Source organism: Quercus lobata, chromosome 6, assembly GCF_001633185.2.
Source record: "Quercus lobata isolate SW786 chromosome 6, ValleyOak3.0 Primary Assembly, whole genome shotgun sequence".
Lineage (NCBI taxonomy): Eukaryota > Viridiplantae > Streptophyta > Magnoliopsida > Fagales > Fagaceae > Quercus > Quercus lobata.
The window spans coordinates 35400891-35413991 of record NC_044909.1 but is presented as its reverse complement, the minus strand read 5'-3'; the positions used below and the strand labels follow the sequence as shown (position 1 = coordinate 35413991).

General features: G+C 40.4%; 1 protein-coding gene across 1 annotated transcript; it reads right to left on the bottom strand.

Annotated features, from left to right (window-relative positions):
- Positions 1-8050: 8050 nt before the first annotated feature.
- Positions 8051-12365, bottom strand: LOC115950187. Its single transcript, XM_031067426.1, has 3 exons — positions 11958-12365; positions 9056-9463; positions 8051-8908 (listed from the first exon to the last, which is right to left on the bottom strand). Exons 1-3 carry the CDS (start codon positions 12363-12365, stop codon positions 8051-8053), a joined length of 1674 nt encoding a protein of 557 aa, XP_030923286.1.
- Positions 12366-13101: the final 736 nt, after the last annotated feature.

Below are 13101 nucleotides of genomic sequence, written 5' to 3'. Positions count from 1 at the left end.
TGGTTTTTAAGTGTTTAATTCCACAATTTCCTATCGGCTTAAACTTTTTGGACTTGTGGTAGTTTATCAATACATTTATCACCAGGTGCATGTGCATGTGTGTGTCTTTCTTGCACACCTGCATCTCAAGAAGGTGATGATGAAACTACAGATTGTATCATCTCCAAGAGGGAAAACAGAATGCTTTTGAGCTGCACTCCACTCTATGCCAACCCTTTTTTTTTTGGGAGGGGGGTTGGGGGGGGGTGTTTGGGGTCTTTAATTACAAAATTAACTATAACTCGACAGACAGGCTGATGACATTAAAATCTAAAAGAAGTGAGAAGTTCCTTTTCTGCTGTTTCTGTCAAGGGTTTCAGGTGTATCTGCAATGAGGAATTAGCACCTTCCATTTCATGAACATGCAATTACATCAAAAATATATGTTTGGTTTTGGTTTTGGCAGCGGCTTCAGCATCCGGGCTGTCTGGTTTGGAACCTTCCAACTCTGTGCTCTAATATTTTTTTCTTTGAACTGCTCTATTCTCAAATATCAAGGCAGTGGTAAAGCAATTTTTTTGGCTTGTCTTTTGTTTTAGGACATGATTCCTTGGCTTGTCAAAACCTCGCTAATTATCAATATAAAGGATAGGAGGAGCAAGTACATTGTCATCATATTAGAACTGTATACTTCCATTCAGTCAGGTTAAAACTAATGTTTATTTTAAAATTTTATATTCGTTTAATTTCTTTAGTTTCTTGTAGTTTCATATCCATATACTTGCAGTCTAATAGAAAACCCAAGTAATATCTTATGCAACACTCCTCTCATACTTTAGGACCTACATAAGTGGACCTCTCATGCATGTAAGAGTGATATTTCATATAGTACATTATCCCATAAAGATCGAAAATTTAAGCATATATCTGGAGTTTTACACCCGTATGCTTCTGAGGCAGTTAAGGGACCTATATTACCGTGTGGTGCTTGGTACACAATAAGTCAAGAACATATGGTAGTTGATAATCCATACCATGCATGGGCCACACTATGTTTTCAATTGGAACCCAAAAAAAAAAACCTGGAAGTTGACTGTCTATGTGACTCAACATGCAATCTCTATTCTATGTTATGAGGTTCATCTTATAAAGATAAAAATGCTACTAGAAGGTTCACTTCAACTAAACAAGATTGCGCATATTTCTGGCAAGTTGTTCCCATCTTTCAATCATGCATGCTAGTTACTTCTCAAACTTTGGCATAGAGAATGAATTCTCTGCACTCATATTTGCTTACTTCCCACCTCTTATGGGCTTCAAAGATATTGGACAGCCATTTCTCAGTCTAGGAATATGTGTCTTCTTTTCTAGGCAAGTATCAAGATCATCAACTGTGAACTGTCCACCTACACAATGAGCGGGTAGTCTTATTATACACTGCCATAGACTAAAATCGCGTTTTGAAAAACGCAATTCCAGTTATGTTTTCAAAACACGCAATTTTTCACAATGTGTGTACGGCAGTGTGTGATAAATTTTGTGCAACAAGATTTACTGGTTGTTATCAGTAGAAAGCATAATGGAATATTAGTGCAGTGAAAAAATAACTCACTTGTATCCACTTGTCAGTCTTGGAAAAAAAGACCTACATCGGCACTTTTGCCATATTCATTCCAAAGCATGTCCTGGGTCCTGATCCCAAAACAAATATGGGAACATCAAGAGCTGGCCAGAGAGCTAATTACATCAACTCTTGATGGATCGAATTGCATAGGGGTCCCTTGTACAGATCTGGGTCATAGTGTATACAAGTTGCATCAATATTTACATGCCATCCTTTCTTTATCTCAAAACCTGCCATACAAATGCACAAATGGAGAAAAGTTGATAAAGAATGGAAGTAACAGCTTTCATGAGTGAGAATTGATAGTCACAACTTCGATGAAGTTTACAAAAGGACCCACGATGAGCGTTCTTTTTAATAATATAACTAGTTTCTTGTTTACATATCTATGTTTTAAGTTTATATTTTTTTAAAATCACTTTTAAAATTAAAATGAATAGTTAATAATTTGTTATTTGGGATTATAAATGTCATAAAAATTCATATTAAGTTATGATATATTTAATGCGACTTATCAATTTATAGACAACCATTTAATTATAATAACGCTATACTTACAAAAGTCAATTTATAGACACAATCACACAATCATTACTTAGGACACTTTGGTACACTGAATGAGGATTATAATAGGAATCGTATTTTTTATTACTAGAGGAATAAAATGTGTTATAATGGAATAATTAAACCTATTCATTAGTTTGGTTATGAATTGTAATATTAGAATAAAATTTAATATTTTTTTTAGAAAATATATTACTCATACAATTATATTTTCTTAAAAATAATATTTTTTAAATTTGAAAGAGAGATAAGTTATTTTAATGATTTTTTACTTTTATAATTGTTATGTATATATGGAAAGTTTGTTTATTTGGAAATCTATTAATTTCAGAAATCATTGCATTTATTAAGGAATAGGTATTACAACCATTTTAAAGATGAATAGTTATTCCTCATTTTGAAGAATAATTAATTTGTAATAAAAAAATTAATCAAAATAATAATAGTAAAAGATCAAGGTGGAATTGGACTTTGGGGGCCAAAAGTCCAATAACAAAGCCCATTAAACTCGAAATGTACTATAAAAAAGAAATAGATTATCGGACACAGTCTCACACCCGAACTTGAATTTCACTTCCAAGTTTCATACCTACCACTCAAATTCTCTCTCTCTCTCTCTCTCTCTCTTTGAACGACTTGATTCAAGTATACGAAACTGACATCCTAATAACATTTAAACTTTCAATTGTTGTTTTACTTGAATTTGAAGTTTAATTCATTGTATGTGTATATGTTTAGGTTTGAAATCACCAAGTTTCATTCCCGCCACTCAAATTCTCTCTCTCTCTCTCTCTCTCTCTCTCTCTCTCTCTCTCTATGAACAACTCGATTCAGGTACGAAACTCAAATCCTGATAACATATAAAATTTCAATTGTGTTTTAGTGTTTGTTACTTTATTTAACTGGAATTTGATTTAGGTTAGGTTTGAAGTTTAATTTAATGCGATTTAAAATCTGTGTATATATTTAGGTTCGAAATTTGTGCGGGAGTGGATTTGTGTTTTCAAATTCTTGATGGTTTGAAATTCAATTGTGTTTGTGTTTGAAACTCGTCTGTGTATATGTTTAATGGTAAAAAAACCCTTGGTTCGTGAATTTGAAATTGAAATTTGTTTTTGAATTTATAGGAGTGAAATTGGATTTTTTTAAGGATTGTGTGAATTTGAAATTGTGTTTACAAAGAAATTTATAGGTCGTATGCCTAATCAAACTCTGTTTTTGAATAGGATTGGGAAATGGCCTAATTGATTTATTTAATTTTTTTTTTCGAATTGTTGATTTTAAAGGATTTTGAAATGGCCTAATTGGTTTTTGTTTATGAATTGTACAGGTGGAAATGGAAAATGATGATAGGTCATGTGCTGTGTGTAAACAACGATGCAAAATTAGTTGCATCTTTGCTGGTGTTTTAACCGGGGAACGGTCGTGGAAGTACAATATGTTGAAGGCCACTTTGAAGATTAAGAATTAAAATGTATGCTGTGGAATGTGAACCAAAATGAAAGAGAACCTGTTATTGACTCTTTAATTAAAGAATCGAGATGGAGAATTCATGACCTGGTGTTTCAATGCGCTTGCACCTCCCACACTGCAAAGCTTTCCAGGCGGCTTTGATCCATTGAACTCACGATTCATTCTCTCCAGCTAGAAGTGCAAGCACTTTTCTTCTAGGGGGTAGAGCACAACAACAAGAACCTAATGCACACACACTTATGCAAATTCGGAACAATCCATTTTGAATAATTCCTAACTAATGAAGTGCAAATTGTCAGTCTTCGTAGGTGCATCTAGATGGAGCTGAGTCCTCGTCTGTGTCTCTGCAGATATAGTGAGATGGCTCCCTTAGATTGGTAACTGGTGTGGTGCCTGCCACAACGTCTCTGATGCCAAAGTCAGTATAAGGAAGCCTTTAGAGAATAAGATAAAATATTAGAGTAACTATGAGTGCTTTTAGGTTTTTCTATGTACATGGTTTGTCTCTGACCAAAGTATATATATATACAGCTTCATGGTTCCTAGTCGTTGGAGCCTTAACTGTGGCTTTAGTACCCTTTTTGTAATACCTCAAGGCTCATGAATATGGGTTTTAATGAGGCTCCAACGGTTTGCCAACTGTTTCATAACTGTTCAAGGTATCGAATGCTCCCTTTAATGGCTCTCCTCAGTTTGTCCGTATTGCGCCTAGGTGGACGAGCATATTTGGTGAGATCGTCCAGGGAAGTTTAGCTCGTCAGTCCTATTAGCTGCCCTCCAGGTTCTGTGGTCATCATGATGTGCCATGATGACCATCGGAAGGTGAAAGGTTTTTTGACCTAGACATGCCTCTTGGGATTTCGCTCCACATTTAATGCGTGGTGGCGGCGCCACACGCGTCATGGCCACGTGGCGTGTTCTGAACAGTGGAGTTAATGCTCCAATTGTGTGACTCTTTCAGTTTCCCTCTGGATTTCAGTTTTTGTGCCTTGGTTTTTAAACTTCTCTTCTTTTCACTTTCCCCTTCACTTTCTCCAACTCCTAATCATTGCTCTGAGTCTTTTCTTCTCCACCGTTTCTCTGCGATTCTTCTCCGAGCTAGTGCATTTCGTGGCTGGGCTTTCTCTTTTAAAGGTATGCCTTTCTTCCTTTTTGTTTTATGCTTCTTTTTCTTTCCTTTTCTTTTTGGCATAGATATAGACTATGATGAATTTTTTATTTTTTTTCTTTCTCTCCCTTTTTTTGTGTGTTTATTTTTGGTTTTTGGGGTTTTTAGGATTCCTCCCTTTCCTCTGTTTTTTTGGCTTTCACAGTCAGTAGTTCTAAGGTTAGGTTAGTGTGCCCTTCAGTTTCCTTCTTGTTTGCTCGTTTGGGGGCTTCCTTAGATACTTCCCGTGATTTTCTCCCTTTGGTTGGGAATTTTTTTTATTTTTTTTTATTTTTTTTAGGGTAGTGGTATAGGTGTTGCATTGGGTGAGTTATTCCCTATGCTTAGTCAATCGATCAATTGGTTTGAACGTTTGGTGAGTGAGAGAGAGAGAATGTCTGAGGTTAGGTCCAGTGAGCTTGAGACCGGGTTATCCTTTAGCGATGACTTGGTGGAGGGGGATATCGCTGTCTCTGTCCCTACAAAGGTTAGGGCTTTTCATGCCCTTGAGGAGGTGTGTGCTTTGGACGATGAGACACTCTCCAGATTTAAGAATAGGTTTCAATTCCTAGATAGGTTTAGGGTTCGTCTGCCTCGTGAGGAGGAACGAGCTTGCCACTTTTCGCCTGGGGAGGTATGCTTCTATAAAGCAGCCTTCCTGTGTGGGCTTAGATTACCCATCCACTCGTTTCTTATGGAGCTTTTAGGACACTTTGGTATTGCTTCTAGGCAACTTATGCCCAATTTGTGGAGGATAGTGGTCGGCTGTATGGAGATATGGCTGGCTGCTATGGACGGAGATATGATTAAGGTGGACAAGCTTGCTTACCTTTACTGCTTAAAGTCATCTAAGGAGTATGGGTATTACGAATTGGTGCCTTGAGAGAGGAGGACTAGGATCGTCCAGGATTTGCCTTTGTCATTTAGATACTAGAAGTCCCGGTTCTTCTTTGTGTTCGGGGACGACTGAGAGACTCCTTCTGACGAAGTTTAGGGTGATCTCCCAAGGTTGCTCCATCGGTGGGGAACCCTGAACTTAGGTGCGTCATTATTTCTTTTAGTCCCTTAATCTTTGTTCTTTGTGTTCACTTTATTGTTACTAACACTTCTGTTCTTTATCTCGTGCAGTTAAGAGACGGCCTAAGCTTAAAAGCAGGTACAAGGAGCATGTTGAAAAGGCCATTGATTACGTGAAGATGACTGAGGATTTTGATGATCTAGTGGACCCACAGACTCTTGCCTTTTATTGCCTTGGTCCAGATTCGTCTGCCTTCGTCCTGCGCAATATTGAAATTGAGGAGAAAAAGAGTAAGTGTTAAGCTCCTCCATGTTAATTTTCTTGCATATTGTTTTTTTTTTTTTTTAATTTTTTTTTTACAAGTGTTTTCCTCTTGCAGGAATGACGACTAAATTTAATTAAGAAATGTGTGCAAAGATGAGATCGAACAAGAATGAGCCACAATCCAATCTCGGGAAGAGGATAGTGCATGTTACAGGGAAGGGCACCCCCGTTACTTCAGCTATTCCCATTGCTCCAGCTGTCCTCGGTATTGAGACGACGAGGACAACCTCTTCGGCCACTTCAGTTGAGGAGATCGCTACCCTCGCCTCTGAGAGGCCATGCTTGATTGATAAAGGGAAGGAGAAGGTTGATTCCCATTCGTCTAGTGTTTGGGACAATGAAGAACTTGCGGTGGAAAGGGCATATGAGGTCGTCACTATTGAGGACTTGAAGGTTTTCTCGGGCGTGCCTTCCAATGAGGTTGTGGCTCGTCATGTCCACAAACTCGTTCAAGTAACATACTTGTGCAACTTTAGTTCCTTCTTTCTCTTCTCTCTCTTTTATTATTATTATTATTATTATTATTATTATTATTATTATATTTTATTTTATTTTTATAGTCTTGAAGGCTCTAATTTTCGTTTCAAGTGCTAGGGGAGAGTCTTCACATCACCTCGAAGTACTTCACTCAAGAGGCCAAGGTCGCGTCTGTAATGTCCAAAATGGAGGCTCTGGAGGCAGAGAACTCCAAACTGAAGAAAGACCTAATTGTCACTATGGATGAGGCTAACACCATTAAGGAAAAAGCCAAGACCTTGAGCGACGACCTCAGAGCTGAGCGGCAGCTAACTCTGGAAAAAGACGAACAACTTCTAGCTACCAAGGAGAAACTCAAGACTATTACTACTAAGGCCATTGAGGCTTTCTAGTAGACTGACAAGTACAACACAATGCTCTTCAGTTGGCACTTTGAAGGTTTTAAGCTCCTAAGAAGGTACTTCGTCAAGCACCCCACCGGCGTGGATTTAGAGAATTTGGACCTAGAAGGGTGGATAAAGAAATGGCAACTGACGAAGCCTCTCAGTCCTTGGCTCCTAAGGGTGATGCTCCTGAGAGTGCTCTTACTGGTGGTGACGCTGTTGCCAATGCTTGAACCTGTCATTTTTCCTTTGTAATCTCTCCTTCTTTTTTTAGGTGCCCAGTATTTTGGGCTTTTTAATTCTATTTTGAGAACAATATTCTAATATGAGAACAATCTTACCCAATGTTTATGGACTTATAATGATAACATAATGTTGGTTGCCCGTTGTCTTAAGGCCTTTACTTACGTTTGTAATTCTGTGTTTACTTGTTTATATTCTTGTCTCTGTCTGCCTTGCTTCTCCTTTGTCAGTAGCTTGCATTGTTGGTACTTAATTAAAATTTTAGTTAAGACTTGTGCTCATTGAAGTAATTTCGTCTTGTTGGTAACTCACTTCTGTCTAGGCTGAGTTTACTTAGCCAATTTTATGTTTGACTTACGCCATCTCGTCAATTTTGGCTTCGTCAGTAACTTACATCCGTTTGGGCGGAATCTTGTTACTTAGCCAATTTTAGGTTTGACTTACACTCGTTTAAGGGATCTTGTCATTTTTGGCTTCGTTAGTAACTTACATCCGTCTGGGTAGAATCTTGTTACTTAGCCAATTTTAGGTTTGACTTACACCCGTTTAAGGGATCTTATCATTTTTGGCTTCGTCAGTAACTTACATTCGTCTAGGCGGAATCTTGTTACTTAGCCATTTTTAGGTTTGACTTACACCCGTTTGAGAGATCTTGTCATTTTTGGTTTCGTCAGTAACATACATCTGTTTAGGTAGAATCTTGTTACTTAGCCATTTTTCTTTTTATGACTTTTAAGTTGCTGGGTTTGCTTGCATTAATACATTGGATGAATAGTTCTTTTATTGCTTTCAAGAATGAATACAATCGTTCATTACATCTATTTGTGGTACTTCTTCAAGTGCTCAATGTTCCATGGTCGTGGGAGCCTCTGTCCGTCTATGGTCTTCAGGTGATAACTACCTTGTTTAGAGTAATGGACGACCCGATATGGTCCTTCCCATGTAGGGCCCAGTTTCCCTTGGACAGCCTCTTTGGTTGCTAGGGTGACTTTGCTTAGGACAAGGTCCCCTATGTCAAGTCGTTTGAGCTTCACTCTCTTGTTGTAGTATTCGGCCATCTTCTGCTGGTACTTCGTCATCTTGTTAGAAGCTCTATCTCTGACCTTGTCCAAGTAGTCCAGGTTGACCTTTAGCTGATCGTCATTGCTCTCCTCGTGGAACATCTCTCGTCTAATGCTGGTTATTCCTACCTCGACCAGGATCATTGCCTCGGAGCCATAAGTGAGTTTGGAGGGGGTTTCTCCTGTTGAGGTTCTTGCTATAGTCCTATAAGCCCACAAGACATTAGGCAATTCTTCTGGCCAGGCCCCCTTTGCGTCATCCAACCTGGCTTTGATAATTTTGAGTAGTGTCTGATTAGTCACTTTCGTCTGTCCGTTTGCTTGTGGATGTCCTAGAGATGAGAATTGGTTCTTGATCCCTATACTTAAATAGAAATCCTTGAAGCCTTGGCTGTCAAACTGCCGCCCATTATCTAATATGATCGTCCGTGTAATTCCGAACTTGCAAATTATGTTCTTCGATACGAAGTTCTGGATTCTTGCTTCAATGATAGTTTCTAATGTCTCCACTTCAACCCATTTTGTGAAGTAATCAATAGCAACTAGTAGGAACTTCACCTGTCCTTTACCTTGGGGCAATGGGCTGACGATGTCGATTCTCCATTGTGCAAATGGCTAAGGGGAGGATATCGTTGTCAGTCTTTCAGCTGGAAGGCGCTGGACATTCCCAAACCTCTGGTACTTGTCGCACTTCTTGATGAGCTCCCTTGCGTCTACCTGCATAGTAGGCCAGAAGTAACATATTTTGACAACTTTACTTACCAAGGATCTGGGGCCTGCATGGTCCCCGCAAACTCTTTCATGAATCTCTTCTAGAATATACTTGGCTTCCTCTTCGTCTACGCACTTCAGGTAGGGCATGGAAAAGCCTCTCTTGTACAGCATGTCGTTTAGGATCGTGAATCTGGCTGCTCTCTTCTTGACTTTCCTGGCCTTCTCGACGTCTTGTGGAAGGTGTCCATCTTGGAGGAATGATATGATCAGGGTCATCCAGCTTCCTGTGCTCTGGATTGCAAATGTAGAGATTTCTTCAATGTTAGGACATTTATGGATTTCCATCTCTGAGCCCATGCTCGTTGATCCTTCCTCTAACGATGCTAGCTTTGCAATTTCATCTGCTATCATGTTTTGGCTCTTAGGGATCTGTGCGAATTCCACCTTATCAAACTCCTATGTCAAATGTTTTATCAGCCTGAGGTATTTTTGCATTCTTTTCTCCTTTACTTTATACTTCTCCTTTAACTATCCTATTATCAACTTGGAATCACTCTGGAGGAGCAAGTTTTTAGCTCCTAGTGCTTTTCTAAGCCTTAGCTCCGAAAATATTCCTTCATACTCGGCTTCATTATTGGTGGCCAAGAATTTTAGCTGAACTCCATATTTAAGCATTTCTCTGTCTGGCATGGTGATGACAACCCCTACTCCCCCCTTCTTTCGGGTTAACGAACCATCGGTTTGTATTATCCACTGTTCCGTCTCGTCGGTGGAGCTGTCCTCGTTTGGAATAGTGAACTCGACAATGAAGTCAGCCAAAGTCTACGCCTTAATGGCTGTCCTGGGGTGGTACTCGATGTTGAACTGGCTAAGCTCAATTGCCCATTGGACCATTCTCCTTACTGCCTCAGGCTTATTCATGAACTTCTTGATGGGTTGGTTCGTCATTACAAAGATGGGATTCGCTTGAAAATAGGGTCGTAGCTTACACAAAACTACTATTAACGTGAACACAATCTTTTCAATCCTTGGGTACTTAGCTTCTACCCCCTAGAAAGCTTGGATGATTTAGTAAACTGGGAGCTGTTTCCTGTCCTTTTCTCGAATTAAGGCTGCGCTCACAGCTGTGGCTAATATTGCCAGATATAGATATAGGTTTTCCCCTTCCTTGGACGGACTTAGGAGGGGTGGATTGCTCAGGTAACATTTGAGTGCTTGAAATGCTGCCTTACATTCGTCAGTCTAAGCAAAGGCTTGCTTCAACGTTTTAAAGAAGGGTAAACATTTGTCTGTCGCTTTAGAGATGAACTTGTTAAGTGCCACTATCCTTCCTGCGAGCTTCTGGACTTCTTTGACGGTCTTTGGCGATGTCATGTCGAGTATGGCTCGTACTTTTTCTGGGTTTACTTCTATCCCCCTTTAGGATACCATGAACCCTACGAACTTCCCTGAGGCTACTCCAAATGCACATTTACTGGGGTTCAACTTCATCTGGTACTATCTGAGTGTGGCAAATGTTTCCTTAAGGTTGTCTAGATGAGCAAGCTCTTCTTTACTCTTGACGAGCATGTCATCCACATATACAGATATTTCTCCTGATCTACTTGCTGAACATGTTATTTACTAACCCTTAGTAGGTTGCTTCAGTATATTTCAGTCCGAAGGGCATTACCTTATAGCAATAGAGCCCTTGGCTCGTGATGAAAGCAGTTTTCTATTAGTCTTCCTTTGCCATTTTTATCTAGTTATATCCTGAGAATGCATCCATGAAAGTCAGTAGCTTATGCCCTGCTGTAGAATCTACTAGCTGGTCTATCCTTGGTGGAGGGAAACTGTATTTTGGGCAAGTTTTCTTCAGATCCGTGAAGTCCACGCATATTCTCCATTTTCCATTCACTTTCTTCACTAGGACGACATTGGCGAGCCAATATGAATAGTAAACTTCTTGAATAAAGCCTGCTAGACGGGCTTTTTCTCGAGGTCCACACTTAGTCAGTGTTGGATGACCTTTGAGGATATATCTGGCATGTCCTCGTGACTCCATGCAAATACATCCAGGTTCTCTTTAAGGAACTAGACAAGCCTTGTCCTCATCTCAGGGTTCAATGTCGTCCTTATTCTGGTCGTCTTTGCTGTTTCTCCTTCGACCAGCTCTACTATCTCTAGGGCTTCCACTTTATCTTCTTCATTCTTTTCGATCATCCATGTATGGTTCTCTTTTACAGCTAGCACGGCTTGGTAACATTTCCTGGCTAGTACTTGATCTCCTTTTACCTTACCCACATTATTTTCTGTTGGGAACTTTACCTTCAAACAATAGGTGAACGTGGTTGCTCTTTAACGGTTGAGTGTGGGCCTTTCGACAATCATGTTGTAAGATGAGGGACAATCCACCACCAAGAAGTCCAATTGACGAGCTAGCTACCTCGGATGAGTCCCCACTGTGACCGTCGGTGTCATTATCCCTTTGGGATACACCCGGTCTCCACTGAAGCTGAAGAGGGGGGAGTCGAACGAGTGCAGCCTTCCTGGATCTAGCTTCAGCTGCTGAAAAACAAAGAGGTAGATTATGTCCATGGAGCTACCATTATCCACGAGTATCCTCTGGATGTTGAACCCTTCTATTGTTAACATTATGACCAAGGGGTCATCATGAGGCTACTTCACCCTTCTGACATCTTTTTTAGAGAAAAACATATCCATGTCCGTTCGTCTCTATGTCATTGGGGGCATCCTATAGACGCTATTGAAAAGCAGAGAGGTAGATTATGTCCATGGAGCTACCATTATCCACGAGTATCCTCTGGGTGTTGAACCCTTCTATTGTTAACATTATGACCAACGAGTCATCATGAGGCTACTTCACCCCTCTGGCATCTTTTTCAGAGAAAAACATATCCCTGTCCGTTCATCTCTATGTCATTGGGGGCATCCTGTGGACGTTGTTCACCTGCCTCTGATATGACTTCTTGAAGGACTTGAATGACCCTCTTGTGGATGGTTCGCCTGTGATCGTTTTTATCTTCCCGATCACGCTTAATGGACGTTGGGGTGTACGGTCCTCATCCCTTGGTGATGCTTCACGCTTGTCCTTGTCATCGTCTCTAGACCTACTATGCTCCCCCTTTTTCACAAATCTCTGCGATTTCCCTTTTTGTATGAGCTCCTCTATCTGCTCCTTCAAGTCTTTGTAATCTTCTGTGTAATAGCCGTGATCCATGTGGAAACGGCAATACTTCGTCTTATCACGCACGTTGGGTGATGAATGTAATGGCCTTGGCCATTTGAGGTAGTGCTCATCTTTAATCTGCGCCAAAATTTTGTCAACAAGCATAACTAAATGAGTGAATTTTACCATTCGAGGGTCATTAGTTTGATGATCTGGGCGCTCCCTTTTTCATCCTCTACGATCGTCCTCCTGTCTTCTCCATGTCCTATATGGCGGCTAAAGCATCTTCAACATTCATGTACTTCTGTGCCTTCAGGAGCATCTCTGCCATCGTCCTAGGAGGATTCTTCACGAGTGAAACCACGAACTCTCTGGACTTCAATCCTACTTTAAAGGTCGTCAATTGCACCTTGTCGTCAGTTTTGTCTACCTCCAGAGTCTCCCAAGTAAAGCGTTTCATGTACGACTTCAGGGTTTTTTTCTCCCTTTGTCTAATGGTGAGTAAGTGATTTGCTGGCCTCTTCGGGCGTTGTTCGCCGACGAAGTGGCGCAAAAAGGCATTGCTTAACTGCTCGAAACTGTCGATGGACGATGTTGGTAACTTCATGAACCACTCCTTTGCAGCTCCTTTGAGAGTGGTGGGGAAGGAACGATACAGTATTTCGTCAGGACCCCTTGGACCGCCTCAACACCTTCAAGACAATACTAGGCCTTCAACAGCCTCCTGACGAAATACTGTATCGTTCCTTCCCCACCACTCTCAAAGGAGCTGCAAAGGAGTGGTTCATGAAGTTACCAACATCGTCCATCGACAGTTTCGAGCAGTTAAGCAATGCCTTTTTGCGCCACTTCGTCGGGGAACAACGCCCGAAGAGGCCAGCAAATCACTTACTCACCATTAGACAAAGGGAGAAAAAAACCCTGA

Coding starts and splice junctions, on each gene's coding strand:
- LOC115950187 (XM_031067426.1), bottom strand. CDS start 12,365: ATGGTAAAATTCACTCATTTAGTTATGCTTGTTGACAAAATTTTGGCG. Junction 9,464..11,957: donor AGAAGTCATATCAGAGGCAG/GTGAACAACGTC, acceptor CATTTGACATAG/GAGTTTGATAAGGTGGAATT. Junction 8,909..9,055: donor ATGCAGGCCCCAGATCCTTG/GTAAGTAAAGTT, acceptor TCCTCCCCTTAG/CCATTTGCACAATGGAGAAT.